A 24,425-nucleotide genomic window follows, 5' to 3' on the forward strand; every position below is an offset into this window, starting at 1 on the left:
ATGTTTTTTTTATTTTTCAAGGTAAATATGTATATTCAAGTCACTTCCCTCTATTAGTCCCTAATTTCTAGGGGCCTGATTCTGAGGTTGTGATAAAACTTGTTTTGCCTTTAAAATTAGTGACAGTTGATGAAAGACCCCTAACCAATGAGAGGAAAAATGTCTGTGTAGCACGTACTGATTGCTGCATGGCCTTGCAAGAAAGGTAGTAACTAGTGGGCTCACTCTGCTTTTAGCTTTTACACAGAGCAATAAATGTACTAAGAATGTGTTAGAACATATTCAGAGACAGAATTGGAAGATTTTGAATCACTGCTCTTTGGTAGGCCCTTGGCAATTGACAGAGTGAGTGGTTTACATTTTTGATATAACAAAGACAACTTTTAAAAACAAGCATTACCATTACCAGACCTGCCATGAATACCAACTGTGTGTTTAAGTGTATCTTTACATTGTATTTATTTATAAAGATTAATAGATGCTTCTCATTTGGAGGGTATACCATAATTTTTTGCAGTGAGCTCTTCAGCTGCTCTGTGTGTGTGTCAGTGTAATCTGTTTGCAACCACTGGATGTATGATATATGCCTGTGGAGTATGGTCATTTTGCTGGCCTTTTCAGAAGTCACCTATATAATCCATCTTTTTAATTTTTTTTCTGCTTTGCCTTCCACGTAAAAGGGTCATTTCTAAAGTGTATAGCGTTCTGGGTTTTTTGTGTGTTCTCTCTAATGGTTTGTACTGGGAGATATGGGAAGTGGAGAACAAATTATTTCTTTCTTTTTCCAAGTCTAAGAAGATGTGTTTATTGGGAGGGAAATGGTCTGCTTTTTGGACTTCGTTTTTGTAGTTTTGCAGGCTTTCTTTAGCAAGTAGCTTGCTTTTCTGGTAACAGGGAAGTTTTGTATTAAAACACACTTCGTGACCTGCACAAGTACTTTAAATAATTCATTTATACATATATATTTAATAGCACTGCTTGTCTGATAACTCACAAAAGCAATTAGAACTATGAATCCCATGACTGCTACTGAAATTCAAAAGCTGCTGTTAGAAATCTAATGAGGAGGGCAGACTGTTCACAAGGCATTCTAGATTATCACAGTAGTACAGATTTTAAATGGAAAGCCTGCCTCTGGTGAATCTCTGTGGCTAAACAGCAGTACTGGGTGCCATGAGAGGTACAGCTTAGTCTTCACCACACAGTTACTGTGACCTAATTTTCCTCATATGCTGTATGCTTTGCATTTGTCAATGCTACAAGTAATGAATGGCACATAGTCTCACAGGAGATGCTTGAAGTTTTTACTGTAAGATAAAACAAGAGTGTTTACTCAGTGAAGTAAGAGTGTTTTTATTTTTCTCAAAGGTTATATTTAACTTTCACTTGACAGAATGACAGGAATGGAGATTGAAACTGCAAGAGACAAAGCCATGGATGAAGAAAGCACTGAACAGAAGAAGGAGAGAGAGAAAAAGAAGAGGTCAAGGGTTAAACAAGTGCTTGCAGATATAGCGAAACAAGTTGATTTCTGGTTTGGCGATGTTAATCTCCACAAAGATAGATTTCTTCGAGAACAAATAGAAAAGTCCAGAGATGGATGTAAGTTTATATTCTGTATATTTCAGTAAAAAGATATATCTTTAACTTTCTTCATTGTCTTGCTGGTGATGATTGCAAGTTATTTTGAGGTGCATGCCTACTTGTGGGGAAGACTGGAATCTGGAATTTCATGCTGGAAGTGACTCAGGAGGTGGAGCTTGGTACTAATTTTTTAGAAATTGCATTTAGTATTTCTCTTTTCCTTTCCTTTGCTACCAGCCATAAGTAGGGGCATCTGCAAGGGTAGAAGTGACCCATTGAGAGACATGTTTGGGGTTTTTTTTAACTTTGTATAATTTGAAGAGTAAGCAAACAACCAAGTCATTATGCCCTTGGAAGTACAGTACTTGACTTGTAAGGTAGATGTATGCAGAAATTAAAATGTCACTTGGCTTTGCAGTTAGGTATATATACTTTTTTGTGTTTTCTTCACAAGTTTGATATGTGAGAAATTGTATATTTTCACGTAGGACTACTGGCAGGGCTCTTAGACAATTTTTGACATGGTTCATTTGACTTCAGAGCAGGAGATTGAGCTTGGTTCTGAAACTGTTTGCCAGTTTCTGAAGAAGAAATTAATTTACATGTTAGCTGCAGTGACTAGTATGCTTTTGCTTTAAAAACCAGTACATATGTGGTAAATACAGGCTGTTGGTATAATTGTTCAATTAACTGTGTTATGCCAGGTGGACTAGAGCTGTGGTATGTCTGTAGAAAGAAGTGGTCGTTTTCCATCAAAACAAAAAAAAAAGCAGTTTCCGCAAAAGTTTACTTTTTTTTTCTTAATGAGTTCATATTTATTTGAAATGCAAGTTATTAGTCTAGTTGCATTGTGTGAAACGTCTAGCCTATTTGGTATAGTCCTCAATTATATTGAATTTCATGCCAGTTTTAAAAAAGGACCTTCAGAGGAATAAAATTTACTCTGTTTTCTAGAGGTATTAGAGCTTGGATGTCTAACTTTTTTTATTAAGACTAATACTGCATAACTTTCTGTCAGGGTTTTAGCAGCATGACTCATTGCAACTGAAGTGCAAGCAGAGGCTCTTTTGTGTTGGGAAGGCTGGGATAAACACTTAAGTACTTGAAGGAGAGGCACGTTTTCAATGCAGATTGTTTTTTTGTATTGTAAAACTACATCAGAAAGGGGCTTTTCTTCTTTTCTTTTCAAAGACAATAGTTATCAGTGGGGAGGTAAAAGAACAAAATTCCTTTGATAAAGGTTAGCAGAAAATAAGTATAGGTTTACTGTAAACTTTAATTTTGGTGGTAGAAATTTTCTGTACATCCTGGGCAGCATGCCATATGGTTACCTACTGCAATTATGACTTGCAGATTGTTTTATAAAAATACTAGCTGAATCTTAATGTCAGATTAGAACACGTAACTAATGCATTCTAGATTACCCTGATTTCATCATTTGCACCTTTTTTTATCCTTAGATGTTGACATATCACTTCTTGTTTCTTTCAACAAAATGAAAAAATTGACTACCGATGGAAAATTGATAGCTCGAGCAGTTAAAAGTTCATCTGTTGTAGAGGTATTTAATGTTTCACTCTTTTGTATTTGCCGATACTGGAGTAGTAATGATAGTGGTCTTGAAGTAGTCAATAATCTTAACAGAAAATGCTTGTTCGTTTCTTGTTACTTTTAGTTGGATTTAGAAGGAACTAGAATCAGAAGGCGCCAGCCACTGGGTGAGCAACCAAAGGATGTGGATAGTCGCACAGTCTATGTGGTAAGGTTGTACTTGTACATGCCTCGTGCCTGGAAGAGTGCTCTGTTATTTCTAACTGTGGAAAGGCTTTTAAACTTTCTTGCTGTTAATTCTTTTAAGAGTGCAAAATCCACTGTACATCATCTATGACGATCCAATTGCATAGCATTATTTACTGTATTAAGAACAACTCAAAGTTGTTTTACCAGAATTAGAAGGCAGATTTAGTACAAGAAACGTTTGCATAGACTATAAATGCTAATAGAATTTGATTGTGGGTTTTTTTGTTGTTTTTTTAGGGTTTTTTTGTTTTTTACTCCAAAAGAGAAGGACAGTGTGAAGGAGGCAATATAGATGTACTGGACTTGTAATGCCCATAGAGTGGGGTTAATGTACATGTTTAATGCAGTTAATACTTGTTGTATCAGAAATGTATCTGTGCACTGATATTCTTGTTAGGACTAGGCAAGTGGCTGGCTACTGTTCCTTGTGCAGTGCATGTAAGGGAACTAAAATACGTGAAAGCAGGTAGGCACTGGCAGTGACCATGGCAAGAAAGGGATTAGTTTGGTACACTGCTTTCTTCTGCCAGCTTAAATCATTTTAAATGCTGAGCAAAGAGCGACTTCACCTGCTAGGAAGAAAAGGTGTGCTTTCATTTCGCTATTACAGCTCACTGGGCTTTTCTAGTTAATGTCATTAGAGGAGCAACGCTGGTACCAATAAATATTTACAAATTACATTGGTGTAATCAAAGCTTTAGAATAATAACTTTATTAGTTTTAATAAACAGAAACTGGCTGAGTTTGCAAGATGATAAGGGGTACTCTATAAAAAGTACAAGCTGGTTACAAACTCTGTTACTGCGAGTGCCTCTGGTTTTGTAACTAACATCTTTCTTTTAAGGGCAGAATGTACCCAAATATGACCTAGTCTTATGTTTAGGTGGCCTTTTTTTTTTTAATCCTAGTAGCACGCTATCCTGTAGCTACCTTGATACTGAAATGATTTATTAATTTAAATGAAAATAGCTTGTGCTGCCGGAAAAACTCTGTCAGAGTGGAACAACTATTATCATATCGTTGAGCCACTTAAGCGGTAGCATGGAAAGAGATCTGATGGTTCACTTGTCACTTATGTAAAATCTTGGCATTTTTTTTAATAGAATTGAAGCCAGTGTGGAATTTCCTTTGTGAAGAAAGCTTTATATGGCTAATGTCAACTTAGGCAGCTATTAGCAGCTGAATCTTCCTGCAATTAGTAATTTCAAGCAGGCAGACACCAAGCTTTCTGTGATGAAGGTACATAATAATCATGCCCAAAATGCCAGTCCATCCAGATAAAGAGAAGCTGGATTATTCTCATCATTGCCATTGCGTCCTTTAACAAAAGCCCAGAAAACACTACTAGTTTTTTGAAGTACAATGTGCCAATCATGGTATTTCCCTAACATGGTTACAGAGACTGCTTAGAACTTCTTAAATACATTGTCTGTATCATTTTGGGAAAAGACAGATAACTGGTGTGTTTTGTAAGTTACTGAATTCATAGAGATCTTATTTAGAGAATATGTATCAATCCAGTATCTCCTCTTATTGCTACTACAAAGGGTGGGTTTTTTCCTTTCCAAAGACTGATGTATGAGGTATCTGCTCTTTATACTGGAATTATAGTAATGTTAAACCAAGTTAAATGACAGGTATGTAGTGGTGGGAGTGGAGGAGCAGGAGTAGTCAAAGTGGTGGGTGGTAAGTTTTGTTTCATTCTCGAGAAGGTGAAAGAAAGAATTATGTAAAGCCTCCACTGTGAAGGATTGTCTCTCCAATAGTAGTATGTTTTCTGAATTTCTGCAGGAAGTCAAAGCTTAATTTCTGAACTAAGAATTGAGACTTAAAGATGTGTTTCTTCAAGGAATAGTAACTTCATTGGTTTATATTTGTTACAATTTCATTTAATTTAGGGGGAGTTTTCATTAAATTTATCTGAAATAACCTTATGGTTATTGACTTTTTTATATTCTTTAACATAAACTATACTTTGACATACACTTATTTTGTACTTCTCTCATAATATTTTAAAGCTTGAATTTATACTAAAATTTTCTCGGGCAAAGTTAATGCAAAAATAGTTTTCCACCTGAATGTAATAAATGTTTTCCCATGAGGAAAGCCTTCTAGTGCAGGAACTTGCCATGAAAAAACAAAAATGAAGTATTGCAGACTCTCCATTGTTTAGGCATGAATTTGAGAGTAGGGTTTTTAATGGTGTTCAGTTGGATCTATTTAGAAAATGGTATGATGGGATTTCTCTTTGACTGGTGAAGGGAAGTGTTTAGGAACAGAGACGTGATGTCTGCAAGCTTCTAAAATGCGTTGTTATATTAAGGAGTTCATAGAAATAAAAATCAGACTGTCTCATCCACCAAGCTGGCTAAAAGTTTTTCCTTGTGCTGCATCTGATCAACTAGGCTGTAAGTGCTAACTGCTTAGCTTTAAAATGAATGTCAGCTACCACCAGGAATTTGTCAGTTTGAGTAGTGACTCTACTGACCTACAAGAATTCTTTTTGTGATACGCCGATTACCAACAATAGGGTGATAATTTAAAAAAAAAAATCCTTGTGCTCTGCAGTGCATCGTTTGAGACAACGCAGAATTACATTTGCTCAAAGGTCTTAAATTTACACAGATACTTTGTGTTGCAAAGATGCAGCTGCAGATGAGGCCTTGGTATCTGTCCCAAGAAGATAGACATCTAAATTAAATATAGTGTATTTGTTATAGATGTATGAATTAATCGAGAGAGATACATTTTCAGATCACTGTGTTTACTTTCTGAACACTGATCTCTCAACAAGAATACTTACTGAAATAAAAGAAGTTTCTCAACATTGTCATATCAAACTTAAATATATTTTGTTGTGACAACTTTTTGATTAGAAGATGTGGTAAAACATCAGATACGATGGTAATAGAGCAGTGAAAAAATGACATTTCTCTTTTGTTGGTTTTTTTTTAGGAGCTGCTTCCCAAAAATGTTAACCACAGTTGGATTGAGCGGGTGTTTGGGAAGTGTGGTAATGTAGTTTATGTCAGTATACCCAGGTATAAAACTACTGGCGATCCAAAGGGATTTGCTTTTGTTGAATTTGAAACTAAAGAGCAAGCAGAGAAAGCTATTGAGGTGAGTAATGGTGCCTCTGGTCTGTTAACATTCTTCCTCTTTGTCACTCTGTGATGTGGATGGTGTAATCTTTGCTAGTTCACCTGCTGAATCTTAGAGAAATTCCTAATATATCATAATTTTAAAACTTAGCAGATGTTATGTTTCTGTCTCCTACCCCTAATCCTCTAATCAATTGCACAATTCTTTGAATGTGTAATCCTTTTAATAACCTAGAGATGTAGTAGAAGCATAGTGGGTATTTTTGGAATAATTTGGCCATTCTTGGTATCTTTTATGAAGTGAGATCTTTGTGTAACAGCACAATGGCCTATTAAATTTCATCAGACAAGCATGGTCATACCTAATTTTGTGTATTTAAATATGATTTTAAAGTTGAAAAGCATTTATGTTTTAATATCATAATGGTAATAGAGGCATAAAGATGTCACACTAGTAATGTTAAAGAAAGCAAGCTCTGCACTTTCAAAGCAAACCTGAGCAACAACAAAAACTCCCAAACAACCACCACATGATTGAAAGTACAGAAAGAACTCTGTATGCCTCTGGAGTAATGGGAGACTTCATCATTCCTGAATAAATATAGCACTGCTGCTGGTTTTAACTTGGATGGAGATGCTTTAAACAAGAAAACATAATTTTTAGTAATGTTTTGTGGATTTTATTTTTTTAAAGTTTTTGAATAATCCACCAGAAGAAGCGCCACGGAAACCTGGGATTTTCCCCAAAACAGTAAAGAATAAGCCTGTCCCTGCACTGAATGCAAGTAACAGCACTGTAGTAGGTAAGTGTTAGTAAATTATTGGGGTCAAGAAACAAAGTGGTTTATGCCTCAGCTTCTGAAGAGAAAATTTTGAACAGCTGTGTTACTGCAGTCTAATTTCATGCTTCTTAAAAACCTCATAAAGTAAAACTGTGTTGCTGTTTCTTTTGTTGGTCAGTGTAGGCTTAAGAATGAAATTGTAAAACTAAAATATAGTAAATTTCTGCCTTTCCATTTTCCTGCTTGATAAGGAACTTAATTTCTTTTCCTATGTTGCCAGCTGCCACCATTAGTCATTGTTATGCTAGCAGAACAGCTTTCAGACTGTACAATAAATCATTATCTAAGCCCTTGGCATTAGCAAAAGACAAGTTTGATAGAGGTTTTTTAAAAAATATTTATTATTGAAAAGAAAGATACAGACCTAGGAGCAAAATTATACTGAAATGTTAAGTGCTGTTCAGATGAGTTTCTGATCATCTGACATTTCAGAGCAAACCGTGATTCTTCTCTCTGCTGAAACTTTCTGAGAGAACGATGAAATGAAATGAAAGAAACCTTTCTTCCTCTTTGAAACTCTTGCTATTTGAGCAGAGCAGTCTAAAGCAGAATGAACTTTTTACAGCATATTTACAATTCCACTTTACACGATTCTTAATTACTCAAAATATAAAAGAATCCTGAATTCACAGTGGACCATATTTTCAATAAATACCATCCACTTGCAGGTACCATCACAGGATTGTTTTGCAACTTTGATCACTGAAACATTTTTCCTTGTTTCTGGTGACTTAATACAATTTCCCGTACTTCAGACACTTCCCGTCTTCTGAGCGTAATGACAAATCATATGTTATATTCCTCACTGTTATCACTAATTCTTTGTTATGCCAGTAACTATTGGGACAAAAAAAAAAAAAATCCAAGAATAAACATGCTTTTTAAACCATGCTTTGAATGCACCTAAGGTATTCTCTGCTGTTCCATACTGCATCCTGCCTAGGGCAATTTTGAAGCAAGTAGACAGTATTGAATTTTTTTTTTTCAGTTTGGTTAAGTTAACATTCTTTAATTTAGTAGGCAAGTAGTTGTTCATTACTAAATGGTGTGATAGATTCACTGGGCTGAGTATCTCCTTTTATTCTCAGAATACAAACCACCAGTCTTTTTTTATTTTCTTGTCTTTGTTGTTTGGCCTGGAAAGAGGAAGGTGTCTCTTCTCAAAGGCGAGTAAGGGATGACATAACAAATTCTGCATGTGTAAAGAAGCAGCAAAAGGAGTCTAGCTCCTTTCTTTTTAGCTTTCTTTTTTTCTTGCTTTAAATGCCTAGGAAGAACTTTGGGACAATGTATCGCATCTTTCCTGTAGAGATGCCGGAGACAGGCATTTAACATCCCAGATTATCCAGACATATTTGGTATCATGATTACTTAGGTCAGTTAATCTAATCTAGTTTTTAATCAGTGTCAGTTTTAAATATTGTATTTTTAACACAGAAGAGAAGAAAAAGAAGAAAAAAAAGAAATCCAAAATCAAGAAAGAGAGCAATGTACAGGCAGCCGTAGAGACAAAGGAATCAAACATGAACACTACAAGAGAGCAAGTACCCAAGTCAAAAAGACACAGGACTTCATCCGAGTGTTCAGAAATGGAGGGAATTGAGACTCACAGGCAGCCCTCAAAGAGAGAGAAGAGAAAATGGGACAGAACAGAAAGCTCAGAGGTACCTTGGGAAAGCAGGCCGGGGAAAAGAAAAAGAACCAGCTCTGGAGATGGTGAGACATCAACTCCAAAAATCAAGAAAACTGTTCAAAAGGATGAAGTTTGTCCTGTAAAAGAGGAAAAAACAGAACCTCCGAAGGTTTCCAATGGTAAAGTTTGTTGCATGTATTTTTAGTATTGTCATTGTTTATATGCATGAATGAAATCAAATGGCAGAAGTATCTCTTAGAGCTAACAAATGGTAGGTTTAGTAATGAGGGAGAAATCCAGATAAGGAGAAAAGCTGGAGTTAAAGAAACCACATTTTTGCAGTTGAAATTGTAGTGGCCTAAGTAAATGGGAATTTTGATATGCTAGAGGGTAACAACCCCATGAGATGGCTGGAAAGCAACAAGAAATATAACAAGTGTAGTCTGTAATACAAATACATTAGTGAACTGACTTGGAAGCTAATAGGTTTATTACTTGAATTCAAGGTTATTGAGTAAATCTTTCAAGTGCTGGTGAAAGATTCAAACCTTGAATTTCTGGTAAAATGTTGTTCTGCTTGGGTCAGTAAGTGAAGAATGGGTGATATGGTGGAGGCATAACAAAGGTCAGTTTAGGAATATGTGGAGTTCCCTGCAGTTAAGTTTAAACCTGGCAATGACTCATTCCAATGAGATAAGCCGCATGGAGAATATGAAAGAACTTTCAACACTGAAGTGGGTAAATCTCATCAGAAGTAAAAATACTTCACAAAGAAGTTAATAGAGCTTCACTGAAGTAAAGTATGGATTAAACAGCCTAGGCAAATGGCGACAGTATAAGAATCTAGATAAGTAAGATTAAAATACAAAAGAAAAAGCTGATGATCCCAGTCTCTTACATGAGATAAGAGGGGAAAAAAGCAATAGAGGGGATTAAAAGCTGCTTTGAAACCACATTTGGGTTGACAAGAATCTATGATTAGAGGCTAGACTTGGGTAGTTGAGAAAGTGGACTAGAAGTAGGTAGTAGGCTCTCATTTTTCTGAGTTTTCATTCAGATTTGAATCAAATAACCAATGTTTGTTAAGCTTTTCTTGATAATGAAGTAAATAATACTATGTCATATTATGGAAATATAGGTATTATAAATACAACCTGAATAAATATTTAAGTATTTGTCAATGTAATGTTAGAACTAAACATTTTTCATTTGGACTTTTTTCGTGTAGAGGTGTCTGCAGAAGATGAGAAAGATGGTGATAAAAAAGACACATCCCTTTCAAAATCTAAAAGGAAACATAAGAAAAAACACAAAGAAAGACACAAAATGGGTGAAGAAGTCATTCCACTCAGAGTGCTCTCCAAGTAGGTTATGAAAGAAACTAACGTATGTGACTAGCTTATAATTCCCGGTGGATGGGGAGGTGCTTATAGCCTTTTGGTGGCTTGAGTGTTTTACTGAGCTAAACTGAATTTTTCTCAGCAGTACTGGGAATTCATTTGCTTGCATGATGGACTGGCACAACAAAAAGCTGCCACCTTAAAGGGGTGTCTACATTAGAAAAAATGTTAGTCGGGAAACATTTGCTCACATTAAGCTCATAGGTTTTATATATACTGTGTTTTTTATCTGTCTGTACAGGGTCTCTTGGCATTACAATTTGCATTTAGGTTTTTCTTTGTTACAATTTTAACTGCAAAAGGCAGCAGGGGGCAGTCATTTTGACCTAATGGCACATTTTTTCTGAATCTCTTGTTGCTTTGTGGTACCCCATTTTTAAGTGTGTTTTTAAATGCTTTCCTAGAGTGCGGTTCAGCTATTGCCATTTTCAAGTGGTTTTTAAATGTTTTCAGAGAGTGCAGTTGGCAACAGGAAATTTTCTCAAAAGTCACACGTTCTGCATACTTTATTGAATTTTATTACTTAACAGGCTCATATACAATGATTTCACAGTGTTTGCAGCTGTTGGAAATTTTCAGCCTTTTTGGTCTCACAGTTTGAATATTTAAGTCTTTGTATAGTCTAACAGTCCATCACCATTGCTAAAGTGCAATTCCAATTTTTATAGAACAGAGTTGCATATTAGCAACAGTATTAGCCTGTAGCTGAAAAGGTTCAAATACCCAAGTTTCCAAGTCTGACTCAAATCCACCAATTTACATGTGGTTCCTCAGTTTATATATTCACAAAAATATGCTTCTGTTGGGCTTTTAGGAGTCACCACAACTAAAACATGGAAGCACTTACTTTTTAGGCATCCAGCAAGTACCTCCATGTTAAAGTAGAGGGGGTCCTTCCCATCTTGTGCTGTACCATGATGCAGAGTTGGGTCTTGTGCTTTATGGTGAACAGGGAGGCCACACATGTGCAGTGCAAATACATCAACAGTGTAGAAAAAAAATTATCTACAGGTGCTTGATGTTGTAGGACAAAAATGAAATCTGTAGGACTTGGAAAATTTCATTGCTGTGCAGTAAGCAGTTTAGATCCTTCATTGCATGTTAACGTTGTGTGACAAATCTGTTTTTATGTATTTCCTGGGAAGAGAGAAGTGCTTTCAGTTGACAAAAAAGGATTCACCATCACTAAAACATGGAAGCACTTACTTTTCAGGAGCAAAGCAAGTACATCCACATTAAAGTTGTGGAGGTCCTTAAGATGGGAATGCATTATTTACCAAAAATTAATAAATTCTGCAGACTTCTGATAATGCAACAAATTAAAATATTACTGCAAGTAGGCTCAATAAATGCATTTAAGAACATGAGGATCCACCGCCACTGAAACATGGAAGCACTTACTTTTTTAGGCAGCAGGTACCTCCATGTTAAAGCGAAGGGAGTCCCATTAAAATTTAAAAAAAATTTTTTGAACATACAGGCCACTGAAAAATACTTTATACTTTTAGTTCTTGTTGGGGAAGCATGCATTCCATCTGCTTACTGCCAAAGTTCTTAATTTCTTTTCCTGGATCTAAAAATTTTGTGACTGAAGTACTGACAAAAACCCAAAAAATCCTGGATGGTATTTCAGTATTGCGATCAGGATTCACCTCTACTAAAACATGGAAGCACTTACTTTTTTTAAGTCACAGAAAGCACCTCCATGTTAAAGTAAAAGGGGTCCACAAAAAACAGTAGTTATCAACGATGCTTGTCCTCTTCCACCGAGATTCTGAGACTACTGCATCAACAGAGAAAGAGTTTTAAATTTTAGTCAATTTTAACAAAGGAAAAAGACTTTGTAAGAGCATAAGCATTGCAAATACTTGCCTGGCTCATTCCATTCCGCATGGTCTTCTCTTCCTTCCAGTCACGTTAACAAGAAGTACCTCCTTGAGCTTGTATTTATACCATACCTTGCACTGGAATGGTGTTGCCTTTTTATCTCAAAGAATCATTACGTGGGTCTTTTGTTATTTTAATGTCTTTGCTCTGTTGAGAATGTATGATCCTCAGTGAGTCTGGATGCTTTTTTGAAGTACACAGTTGTCAATGTTAACAGCTAAAACCATTACCACAAGATATCCTCCTCTTTAAAAATCCTCTATCAGCTTGTTTGATAGCACAGATTAGGGTAACAATGAGTCGTTCTCACAGTGGCACTATAGGCATTGTGTTTCTGTGGAGCAAAGCTCTAGCTGTTTGCAGAAACATCTCCATGTTAAATGTATGTAAATATATAAATTGCTTCCATGTGGTGGTATTTTTTAACCAAAATGCATTTGAATTGTAAGGAATGTTCTTATCTCAGTAGGTTTTTGGTGAGTTTAACCAGTTGTTGATTTTCCATCAATGATTTTTCTAGAAAATGACTGGTTCTTAATATAGTAACACAGGAGTAGGTTCACTGAACTAATTCAGTGAATCAGAGTTCACTGTCTCTGAATTTAGTGTCTGTGGTCTGTAGTTCCAGTAGAAAACAGTTTACCAAGCTGTTCTATATATTTTCTGAATATATAAAACAAATTTGGGGATCACCCTATTTGAATTATAGGTTGTTCTTCTTGGAACTTGACTGGAATATTAAAAGCTAAAGAAAAATAAGAAAAAAAGCAGATACTGACAAGGTTTAATTTGACCTAAGTGCAGGGAGATCTCTAATGGTAGGAAGGGTCTGCACTGCTCACCAAGTTCACCTTAAGCTATTTGTAAACTGTTTTGTCTTATCATTGAGTTTCTAGACATTATTTTCTTGTTTACAACTGACATCCTATTCCTGTGTTGCCACTTACAGGACTGAATGGATGGATTTGAAGCAAGAATATTTGGCCCTTCAGAAAGCCAGTATGGCCTCCTTAAAGAAAACAATGTCTCAAATCAAACCTGAGCCTGTAGGAGAGATGGAAATGGACTCTTGTGCACAGAAAAAGCCTCAGTCTAAAAATGGCAAGCGTAATCCTGTTTGTGATGTTTTATGTCTTCTTTTCTTTGTGATTCTAGTACAGAAACAGTGATGTAAGACACTGGTCCTCCAGAAACACTGCAAAATGGTTTTATTTTCTATAATGCTGGTGTTTTCTCTAAATGACAAATATTATTAAAAGCAAAACCCCTTCATTTAGATAGACTTGTGACTTATGAATTGCAAGAACAAGTTATTAAGCATATTCTGGTAGCTCTTGCAGAGCTAAGTCAAGGATCAGCCTTTTTGATGATGTAACTTGGGCCTGATTTGCTTAGGCTTAACTATATGTGCAGCGATTAATCAAACTATTTCTTGAAGTATGGCATTCAAAAAATTGCTTGAAACTGGGTTTTATCAACTTTATGGTTAAAAGTAGCTTTGTAATTATGTCATTTTAGTTCAATTTCTATATTTTTTTTTTCAGAGACAGAATTGCTCTGGATTGCTCTGTGCATCTCTTCACTAACTTAGATACTGACATTTCAATGCCTGCCTGCTTATTTTTGGTCACTCTAGAACTGAGGGTTCAGCTATTAACTGTAATCAGTAGAATATAAAATATTCTTGTAAGGAAACCCTGTAGACTGTAAAAACTTCTCTAAGACTCTTCTTGGACATATTTTCTTTTTTTGTTACTCAACATTGAGTTTAAATGGTGATTTTTGTTTTGATCCTAGATTAAAAAAGAAAAAGACAATCTCCAGTAGCAATACTTGATGTCCCTTGTTCCATTTCTTGTGTGCGTCATGTTGCTTATCTGTTTTCATAGCATCTTTAGCTTGTCAAACTAATAAATGTAAAAAATTTTTCCTTTTTTTTTCCATCCCCCTCTTTTCAAATTGACCAGCCACCAGTGAAGATTCTGCCCCTCCTGCCAGGGCTAACACAATGGGGCCCCAGTTCGTGAGTGGAGTAATTGTGAAGATCATTAGCACTGAGCCCCTGCCGGGCAGGAAGCAGATCAAGGTAATGCCTTTGTAACCTCAGGGTAGCTGTTAGCCTTTCCTCTTACAGTGCCCCCAAAATGTTTGAATATGGAATACCATTTAAACAAGTCTTACTGATTTTTTTGTTTGTTTGTTTGGCCAGTAGCTGTGTACAGATTCTTCTCTAGTACCTGTTAATGGAAGATTTTACAACGGCAAAAGAGTAAAGGGGATGTTTCAAAGCAAAAAGTAGCCTTGAGTGCTTCAGGCAATGTCAAGTTTACAATGAAAATAATGACGAAAATAAATAATGCTGTAGAGGACGAGTAGTTCTCTCCTCCGTCTCCAGCCCCTGTTACTGTGTATTTGCATTTTCAGTGTGAAAAACATGGTTAATTTGATATTGTTAAAAGTAAATGACTGCTAAAATCAAATTTACAGTTTAAAAAGATAATGTGCAATGTCCTTTGTTATTGTTACAGTCATTCCCTCACAATTCAGGTAAATAAATCTGTAATGGTATATTAGGGTTTTTACTATTAACAGGAATTTGGGGGTGAGGAAATGATCTTAGCATAAGAAAACAATTGTTGGGTTTTTTTTTCCAGTAAGAAATTCACAATTAAAAAAACCTCCGGTTCAGTGAGAGTGACAGCAGTAGAACTTGTCCAGTAATTCATTTGCCCATTTATTTTCTTTTTTTTTCTTATGGCAAGTGCTGTTTTTTCTCAATTTTAAAGTGTGTAGAATAACTTCAATTTGGTGTCATGTCATGATATGAAAGATGCATGTGTTAAGTAGAATATTTAATTTTAAGGTAAATAGAGTTTTAAGCTGCATCATTTTGAAATTGAAATATTAAAAGTTTTCCAAAGGAAATAAAAGGCTTTTATTAAGCATTTATTCAGATACTGAATTGTTCATGAATGTGACACATGAGTTTTTCTTTCACAAATTGCACTCTTGGATGAATAACAACTGAAAAGCATTTGAACAACTTTGATTCATGTTGGAATGAATATTGAGACTCCTTAGGACACTGAGGGAATGATTCGGATTGATAAGTCATCTCTGAACTCACTAACTACCTATGTTTATAACTGACTAGTCCATTTGAAGTCACTGGCTGCTTGCAAGTGTGTGAAGTTTAGTGTGTGCATGAATCTAAGCAAGATGGGAGACATCTCTCTCACTGAAAACAAACTGGTGATAGGGTTTCAACTTGATCAGTCTTATCTGCCTAGGGATAGTAGTAGGCAGTTGTCTGAGTGGTGAAGACACTGAGAGAATGTAGTTGTCACTGTAAGGGTTGAAGGAGGGCCCCTCTGAATGTGGTAAACACCTTACTGTGTTGTGTCAGAACTGAATGTATTGTGGTCGGGGTAAACTTACTGTTCCTGCAGTAGCTGAAAACAAACTTAGTTTGGTATTTCCAGGTACATGAAGTTGTTATTTTGGTTTAGTTTTGGGGAAGTATTTCAGGGATAACGATATACTTTGTGGAGGTAAAGGGGGACAAAATAAGGCTGGCCTTTGCCGTTATAAGTCATGTCTTTGGTTCCAACAACAAGTAGTTAGGAAAAATATTTCATAAAATTTTAGCAAACAAATAGGGCAGTGTTTTAAGGAAGAAATATAATTGCAGAATACAACTGCAGTTGGAAGAAGCAATAATCTAAAGGGTGCACCAGCTCTTTCTTGGGTCAGCAGTGGAAGCTGAAAACTACTTGCCACTTACTGGATTTTTCTGGCTATACTAGTTGCTTTTATGAAAGTATATTTCTGGTAAAATTTCACTTTGCCTGTGTTTCTAGACTGTCATAGCTATAGCAAACACTGCCACAAAGCAATCCATTTAGGGGGTTTTAATTAATAAACTTCCAGCATTGATCTGTGTTTCTGGTTGTGTGGCATGTGTAACTACTCTACACGCTGGAAAGGTATTTGCTGAGTAGTTTTAATATTATTTTGATGCTTTAACCTTTTTTACTTCACTGTATCCAAATTTAGCTATTGAGGTGCTTCTCAGAGATCGTGACATTTGCCAACTCCAGTAAACTGTTTGGGTCGTTGTAGTTTTCCATGTAAGCATGACTTTGGGAAACCAGAATTAAGAGTGGAAAGTAGCTTTGGTTGGCTCTCAAATTATCTCAGCAATACTGGCACTTTTGTTTTAAGGCTGTCCTTGGTAGTGGAGGGTTAAAAGCAGTGTGCAATTCTTGAATAGAAGCATCTTGAACTTCCTGCTGTGAACTAAATTGACTAGGAATGTGGGGTCTTAGTTAATTTCCCTAACAGCAGGTATTACAAGTGAAGTACTTCATCTGAAAGAGCATGTGTGATCCTTCTTCCTTCAGCCATTAGTGAAATTTTTCAGCCAGAGGTCACTTCATAAAGATAGGAAGGGTTGGTTTACTGTTACTCATTTCTCAGTCTGCCATGAATGAGCTTGCTTTTATATATTTCATGCATAGAATGAAGTTAGATATTTTTCTGTTGGACCAATGTATATCAATGTTCTAGTACACTGATTGTTTTTATTTTTTAAAAAAGGTTCATACAGATACAGTATTGAAATATATGGACAATTACTGATGCTCCATTAGTAAAATTATTCTTATGCAAAAACTTAACATCTTCAGGAATTACTGCTTTAAATTGTTCCTGGAGGGCAGGATGAGAGATAAATAGATGGTTTTAAGCTGTAGGGTCATAAATCAGAATTCAGTTATAACTTTCTCATGAAAATATATTAGTTCAAAACTATTCAACAAGCGATTCATTGATTAAATTAAAAAGCTGTTTTCTTCTACTTCATGACCTTTTCAAAAATGTTAATGATCTACAAATTGATTGGTCAAAAAGTAGCTCTTTTTATATTATTTTTTTGAAATCTGGTTTATGGTCTGTGTTCTCTCATGTGCTTTGATAGGATGCTTTGGCCGTGCTGGCTGATGTTGCTTATGTTGACATGCTGGAGGGAGACACAGAATGTCATGTCCGTTTTAAAACTCCTGAGGCTGCACAGATTGTCATGAAATCATACAAAGAAATACAGATCAAAAACAACTGGAAATTCGAAGTTCTCACTGGTAAGACTTTTTTTTTTTTTAAATGGTAGTACAGGAGAAGACTTAAGTATTGTGAAAAGGATTGTATTGCATGGTAACTTTGTGGATATGTTTAGGTATCCTGGTAGCTGGGGGAAAGACTGCATTTCATTTTTTTCCGATGTTATTCTCATTTTGCTGTTATAATTAAATTGGTAAAATGGCAAGGGTTTTTATACCACTGGTTAGAGCAAAATGATTTTGCTTGCCTTTATCAACTTCATTCTATTCTTTTGAGATTGATTTACATCACTTCTAGTGGCAGTGGGCTGTAGAACTTAATTCACATTTCAGCTTTATGAATATAACATTCTGATGACACAAAAGAATTTTAAGTGAAGATTTTCTTGAAAATACTGAACTTATGTGTGAAATAACATTACAAAAATCTAACAGCATGGATACACTTACAGTGGTTTTAGCACTTGCCTTCTAATTAATCTTTCTTTTATTCAGGAAGTTGAATAACTTATGCCAGAGTCATGCCTTTTTTTAACTGTATTTACACTAAGATTTTTGCTGGCTTACTTTGGAACTTTAATGTGGTTTTTTTTTTTTCTGAAATGACTCTGGTTTTCTAAATTCATGTCTTGCACTAGATTTGACTCTTCCAAGTGCAGAGAAACTTCTTTATGGAAGTGAGGGGGTAGAATAAGAAGGGAGGGGGAAAGTCTCTCAAATTTTGTTACTGTATTCATAAAACCATTAATTTCCAGATATGCACTAAAAATTCTAAATGCTCAAAAAGCAGATAAAAAAAATCTAGATGGGATTCTCTCATCTATATATTTAAATATTTTACCACACTCCTGCACAGGTCCTCACATAGGGCTCAGCTCCATGCATGCAGGGATGTAAACCCACATAAATGTCAGTTAAGGATTGCAGATGGAAGAGCTATAATGGAAGCATTAACCTTCATGATGATGTAAAGGTTAATTAAAGTTTGAGACTCACTGAATGCTGCTAATGTTATTTTGAGATAAATTTGTCTCCAGAGTGTTCGGTGTTCCAGAGATCCAGAAACAACTTGAAATATGGCATTTTACAGCTGTGCTCTGTGTGTATTTGTCACTGGTTTTGTGTCCTTATATAAAAAAGTGCACTAGTAGATCGGGGGTAAGTACTACATTATCGGATAGTTCCATTCATAGTCTTAAGATTTTTTTCAAAGTGGTTCATTGAAATGGAAAGGCTTGTGAAGAATGCAGAAGTGACTCACAGTAAGCATTTCAGCTTTTCTTGGTGTAAGGTGAACACAAAGAGCAAGAATAAGGAAAGAATCTTAGATTCCTACTACAGGGACTAAAGCTTTCCCTTTTTTAGAACTTGACTTTGACTAAATGTCTTCAGCTTTTAATCTGACAAAATATTAAACATCTATGGCAATGTTTAGATGTTATCAAGGTTGAATGTGTAAGTAATGCTGTTAAAATGTATGCAAAATTGGTTCTCAGAATTATTAATTCCATAACTTTTGCAGGAATCTTTTCCAACATTGCTTGGAAACTTCCCTGTAACCGAAGGCTTCTCATGAGACCACAAAATATTACATAACAAAATTCCCATCATGATAGTTAACAGCATAAATCAGAGGAAGCTGTGGCAAACTGCTTCTTACTGCAAAACAGCCACTGAAAAAAACCTGCAAAATTTTTTGCTATCATATTACCCCAATGTTCAAAACTGCCCACAAAGTACCCCAAGTTTGCTTCTAACAACAGTTTTGATGAAACAAAATAATCTCATCATTCTTACAGTATGTTTTTTTCTGTTTGATAGTTGTTTAAAATTAGCCAGAGGCTGAGTACATCAGTAGATCAAGGGGCCTTTGAGTGCTATAGTGAAACTCTAGCTAAAACTGAGCTCCTGCTAATTCCATGTGGAGAGTGGTGTTTGCATACTTCCTCTGTTCTTTTTAAGTTTGTAAAACTACTTGCTGAGGAAAGCTTAGTTAGATACCTTGGCAATCCAGTCCTAAAGTTAATAAAATGCATAGGACCTTGATTCAGGTCCTGTCCAGCTTGTGCAGAACAGAGACCTCAATGTCAGCTTTAAGCTCCTTTGGACAGAGTTGTTCTTTTCTTTGTTCACCTCGGTGTGTGCTGGTCAGATGTTGCAATGCTGTATGACTTCTCTGACTATGGAATTTAAGACTAATGGGGAAACACTTGTTAGGTTTCCCTAACAGGTATTTTCACATGTATTTACCTTAGCTGTAAAAATTTCTTCCTCATCACAGCTGAAAACACTGCATCCTCTTGTATTGAATATTTTTAATCTTGTATTGTAATATTAATTTGCTTTTCAAGGTGATCATGAACAACGTTACTGGCAGAAGATTTTAGTGGACAGACAAGCTAAACTTAACCAGCCTCGAGAAAAGAAGCGGGGTACTGAAAAGGTAACTTGCAAATCAGGTTATTTTCCTATATGGCCATACTTGAAAAATATGATTGCCTATGTAGGTCTACATTTTTTTTATACTTTAACGTTTGGTTCTGTTTTTAATCCACTTAAATCACTTTCTACTGACTTTGCAGCAGGGTTTTGCAGCCACAAAATAGAGAACATGTGGCTATCCTGGAAATTACCAAATCCAAGGCTTGTCTTTATGGAGGCAGAGAAAGTTAAGGCCATGACTAGAGGCATGAAGTTAATTTGTGAGCTGGATTTCCATTAAAACCCTGTCTGGATGAGGTCATTAAAAAGTTAAGTAGTCTTGATTTGCTCTAGCTTAGCTCTCTAGCATGATTCTTCAGAATGAATCTCTCACAATTTACACAATTTTTTTTAACATGCGGTTCTGTGCTATGGTGAACACTGGTGTGTTCCTAGTGTAGTCAAGAGTCTGTGCAACAGCGTGTCTGTCTCCTGATCCAGACAAATCTGAATGCTGCTACCAGCGTCCGTAGCTGAGCAGCTTCCACAGCAAAACGGCCTCACATCTCGTGAACTTGGAGCACACACAGGGACCTTGCGTCTGCCTGCTCTTGCTCTGTCAAACTGTTATTCTTACTATCTGTAGCACTGCAGTGCAATTTTACTCAAGTGTTCATCTGAAATAGCTTTCCAGTCTTGACCTTGGGCTGCCTGTCAGGCCACAGGGTTGAGGGAGTGTTGCAATGAACTTACCGGCTGCATTTTCCACTCCTGCCCCAGAAAACCCTTCCAGGCATGAAGGGTTCTTGATTAGGACAGTCAGATCCTTTACCTGACAGAGAGTAGCCAAAGAATATTTCAGACATTTTGTCGCAAGGTTTACTTCACACACATTGCAAATAAGGTTTCCATGTTGGCTTTAACCTGAAACTTTATGCTCTTGCCTGCAAAACTGCAAAATCATCTGACCTTATTTTTTTTTTTCTGGTGACTTTGGAGATTTGCTGTAATTTTGGTTTCCTAGACGCTCCAGTGATGCACACAATGCAAAAAATGTCCTAGTTGTTCCATATATAGTTGAAAAGAAATATTACATTAAGCTAAAGAAACAGCAATTATACAGGTCAAAACCTTGTCTTGACAAGGCATATTTTGCATGTATTATCTTGTTTGTCTAAATGTTCTTTCAGAGATCCCCTAGACAGATGAATCTAGTTCTTTTTAAACAAAGATATGCATCCATAATTTCCCCAAATGACTGATTTAATTTTCTTTAAGGCATAAAAATAGCATTGGCTCTAACCATTATTCTTATAAGCAGTAACAGAATGTGAAAACCGCATTTAGAGCCTTTTACTGACTGCTGACACGTTTTTTCTGGTTTTTTTTTTTAAGTGTACTTTTACTTTTTCAAACAAAAGGTTCTGGTAGCACCTTTGACTTGAATTTGGACTGTAGGTGCCCTACTCTCAAGTTTCTATTCTTCATCTTTTGAAGATTGGCATTTGTTGACCAAACTGGTGTAAATTGGCCAGTAAGGTACCTCATCTAAGCTTGCAAATATAAACTGTCTCAGTTCTGACTAACAATAGCAGCAGCAAGGATGCAAACTCCTGCTCCCTCCCCCTTACCCATCACCTTGCAACACTGAGAGGTGTTAACTTCAAAGCTTAGTGAATACTATTTAAATGCTAACACTGTTAAGCAAAACCTCAAGAAAAGAATGCCTCACTGTGGTCAATAACCCTTAACCCTATGGTTACTTTTTGACAGTCTGTATTCCAGAAATATTCAGTATTTCAGAAATACAGCCTGATAATAAGAAAACCGGTGTTACTTTCTCTGTTCATTAATATTAATATTAATATTTTATTCGAAAGTTCTCCTGAAGAACTCCCAAGTTGACTTATTTGAAGGTTGCAATAAAAGGAAGGAAAAAAGTAATATAATAATTCATAATTAAACACATACTGCGGAATATTCCATTAGTGTATCTTTCTTGTAAACATTGTTAAAGGCTCTAAAATCCCTTACAAGATATCTCTTTGAGTATTTGCCTGTTAGCTGTTTTATATTTATACTAAAGACAGCATCTTATACTTAATTACTGTTTAAATGTAGGCTTAAAAGTTACATTCATACAAGCTATTATAGCTGCAGTCATGTCAACGTGAGTGTTTGTAGTAATAATGATGTGAATAATCTATAATGTTGTTGTCTAGACAGCATCACATTACAGGCAGTACCCAGTGACAGAGCACAGAGATCCTTTTGAGTGTAACTTTAGACAGTTTGAGATTCCTCTTTACCATGTGTTCTAAAAAGCTTGCTTGGCTTTCCTGCAATGGGTCCTGTGGCATGCCAGGATGAGGGTTAATGATCAATTCAGCAGAGGGTTTCTGGGGTAATGCCTCCCCCCCAGAAGAAAAGTGGTAGAGATTTTACTTTCTATGGGATAGTTCTTATAATAAACGAAATGTCTGAAAAACACTAGCTATCCCAAGGCTCCCCAGAACTTGCGACTTAAAGCCTAGCCATGCTTTGGAGTTAAAAAGGTATTCAGTGTCAGGCTTTGCCCCCAAGCCTGCTCGTTCATTGTCACCTCCGTGCTCCCCTCTGCTGCCCCTTCCAAATACGGGTTCTCATTAGCCTGTTGTTCAACTGCATAATAGAACAGCCTTAGTGATTTAGTGATACAGATTAAAAACCTTCCCAGAATTGCTTCTTTAGGGCAGTGCCATTTTACATAGACCTAAAGCAATTTATCAGTCTGTAGCCTTAAACTGTTGGTACTGATTAAAGTCTCCTGTTCACAAAGCAAGGGCATGAGTGCCTGCAAGCTTTCCACCTGGGTACTTGTCGTCTGGGGGAGGTGCTGCTGAGCTTAGTTTACACCTCGTACACCCCCTTACATAGAAGGAAAGAAGATGTTTAAGAGGGTGGAGTGGTGGTAGAAGTGAAAGGCACTTGGGGGGGAAGTGAGAACTGGGTATTTGGGAAGGGCTGAATCATTTGCAGAATATATGGGAAAGGAGGATGGTGTGCCTGGGCACAGCCCACGCTGTTATCTTCTGATTATGCCTGGGGCTCGCGGGCTGTGTCCTTGCAAGACAGACCAGTTCCCTATCTGTACACCATTGGGGAGAGGTCCCACTCCAGAGCACAAATAAGTTCCTTTCCCTGGTTCTCTGAAGCTGGTGTCTATGGAAGGGCTGGGTATGTGTTTTGGAAAAAATGAACAAGAAATGTTGAAAATTATCAGGTTAGTTATGTTCCACAAGAGTATTTCTTGTACCTCTGTACTGGGAGCACCTAACTTTCTCATTAGCCAAGAGATGGCATTTATTTTCTGTAGGGCACTAGTGACTGCACATTTATGCTCTGAAATAAATACGTGAAAGAGAAACAAACCAAAGATAAACTGGTGAGATTATCCAAATTATAGGGTTTTTTCTTTCCAGTTGTTTTGTGTTTTTTAAACTTTTTTTAATGGTCTGACCTTGTTTTTCTTACACCAGTAACAGCATGAATCTAAGAAGAGTAAGGTTTTTTAAACTTCGTGTATGAGACTGTTTTGGGATTTTTTAAGTTGTAATTTTGTTCTCTTTGTGTTGTGAGGAAGAAGGAATGGAATGAAAGATACAGCTCTGTCCAGAGACTGAAGAGATGCTATGTGGTTTTTTTTTATGGTTCTTGAGGCAATACCAAAAATTATATCGGCCTGCTTTAACTTTTCTGACAGCTGTACAGGTTAGCTCAGCTGTTCAAAGATTTAGCCTTTTCTTATGAAGTCTGGGAAGTCAGTGAATATTATATTGACGATTGTGAGATAAAATCGTAACCATGGAATTTTCCTCTAATCTTTTCTACAATATTTTTCCTGTTTGCAGTTGATTGCTAAGGCTGAGAGGATGAGGCTTGAAAAGACTCAACAGACAAGTAAACATATTCGTTTCACTGAAGATAACTAACCAAGACTGATTGTGATTTTGAGAGTGAACTAGGTATTTAAAGAAACCCAACGAAAACCAAACCCCACAAACACCACTGCTGACAGCAACTAAACTGCTTTTTAAGAAGCCATCAAAAACTGGTCCATTTAATTCATAATTCTGCAGACTGCAAGTATGAAGATTGTTCTGAATCCCATTTTTAAATAGGCTGAATGTTTACTGCTTCTGAGCCTTTAGGTAATGCTTTCTGGAAAAAAATGTATTAAGAGATCTTGCTTTAGTTCACTTTTGTTTTGTTTTGGGTTTTTTTTTTGTATGTTGAAGTTTTATACACTAGGTTATGAAATAAAATGCTTGAAAAAAATTTAGTTGTGTATTTCTAATTCTTCGGTCTGTTTTATGACACTGCAAGTGATAAAACTGGTTAATGCTAAGTAAACCTCTCTAGGCCTCTGTTTAGTCCATCAGACTTGAAAAATACAGTAGAATGACTATATAATTTCCATGTATTTTTAAGGTGGCTAGGACTGTCAGAAAACCTGTCATTGAGAAGTCTGGAAGAAAATTTACTTTCATGAGGAGCACACTAACCTGAATTAAGAATCTTTGGGGGAAGAAATAAGAAAAGCTTTGTTGCATCTGGTAACTCTAGCTCCATAAATAATTCTCACTTGCAGATAAGTGTTA

The 24,425-nt window shown here is 36.2% G+C and overlaps 1 protein-coding gene across 1 annotated transcript; it reads left to right on the plus strand.

Annotated features, from left to right (window-relative positions):
- Positions 1 to 1,394: 1,394 nt before the first annotated feature.
- Positions 1,395 to 23,851, plus strand: LARP7 (La ribonucleoprotein domain family, member 7). Its single transcript, XM_010082534.1, has 12 exons — positions 1,395 to 1,602; positions 3,045 to 3,145; positions 3,260 to 3,343; positions 6,340 to 6,504; positions 7,180 to 7,288; positions 8,765 to 9,139; positions 10,189 to 10,324; positions 13,197 to 13,354; positions 14,215 to 14,333; positions 17,226 to 17,385; positions 19,716 to 19,807; positions 23,676 to 23,851. The coding sequence occupies exons 1-12, from the start codon at positions 1,395 to 1,397 to the stop codon at positions 23,754 to 23,756; spliced, it is 1,788 nt and encodes a 595-aa protein (XP_010080836.1). The 3' UTR covers positions 23,757 to 23,851.
- Positions 23,852 to 24,425: the final 574 nt, after the last annotated feature.

The sequence above is a fragment of the Pterocles gutturalis genome, unplaced genomic scaffold (genome assembly GCF_000699245.1).
Source record: "Pterocles gutturalis isolate BGI_N339 unplaced genomic scaffold, ASM69924v1 scaffold40549, whole genome shotgun sequence".
Classification (NCBI taxonomy): domain Eukaryota; kingdom Metazoa; phylum Chordata; class Aves; order Pterocliformes; family Pteroclidae; genus Pterocles; species Pterocles gutturalis.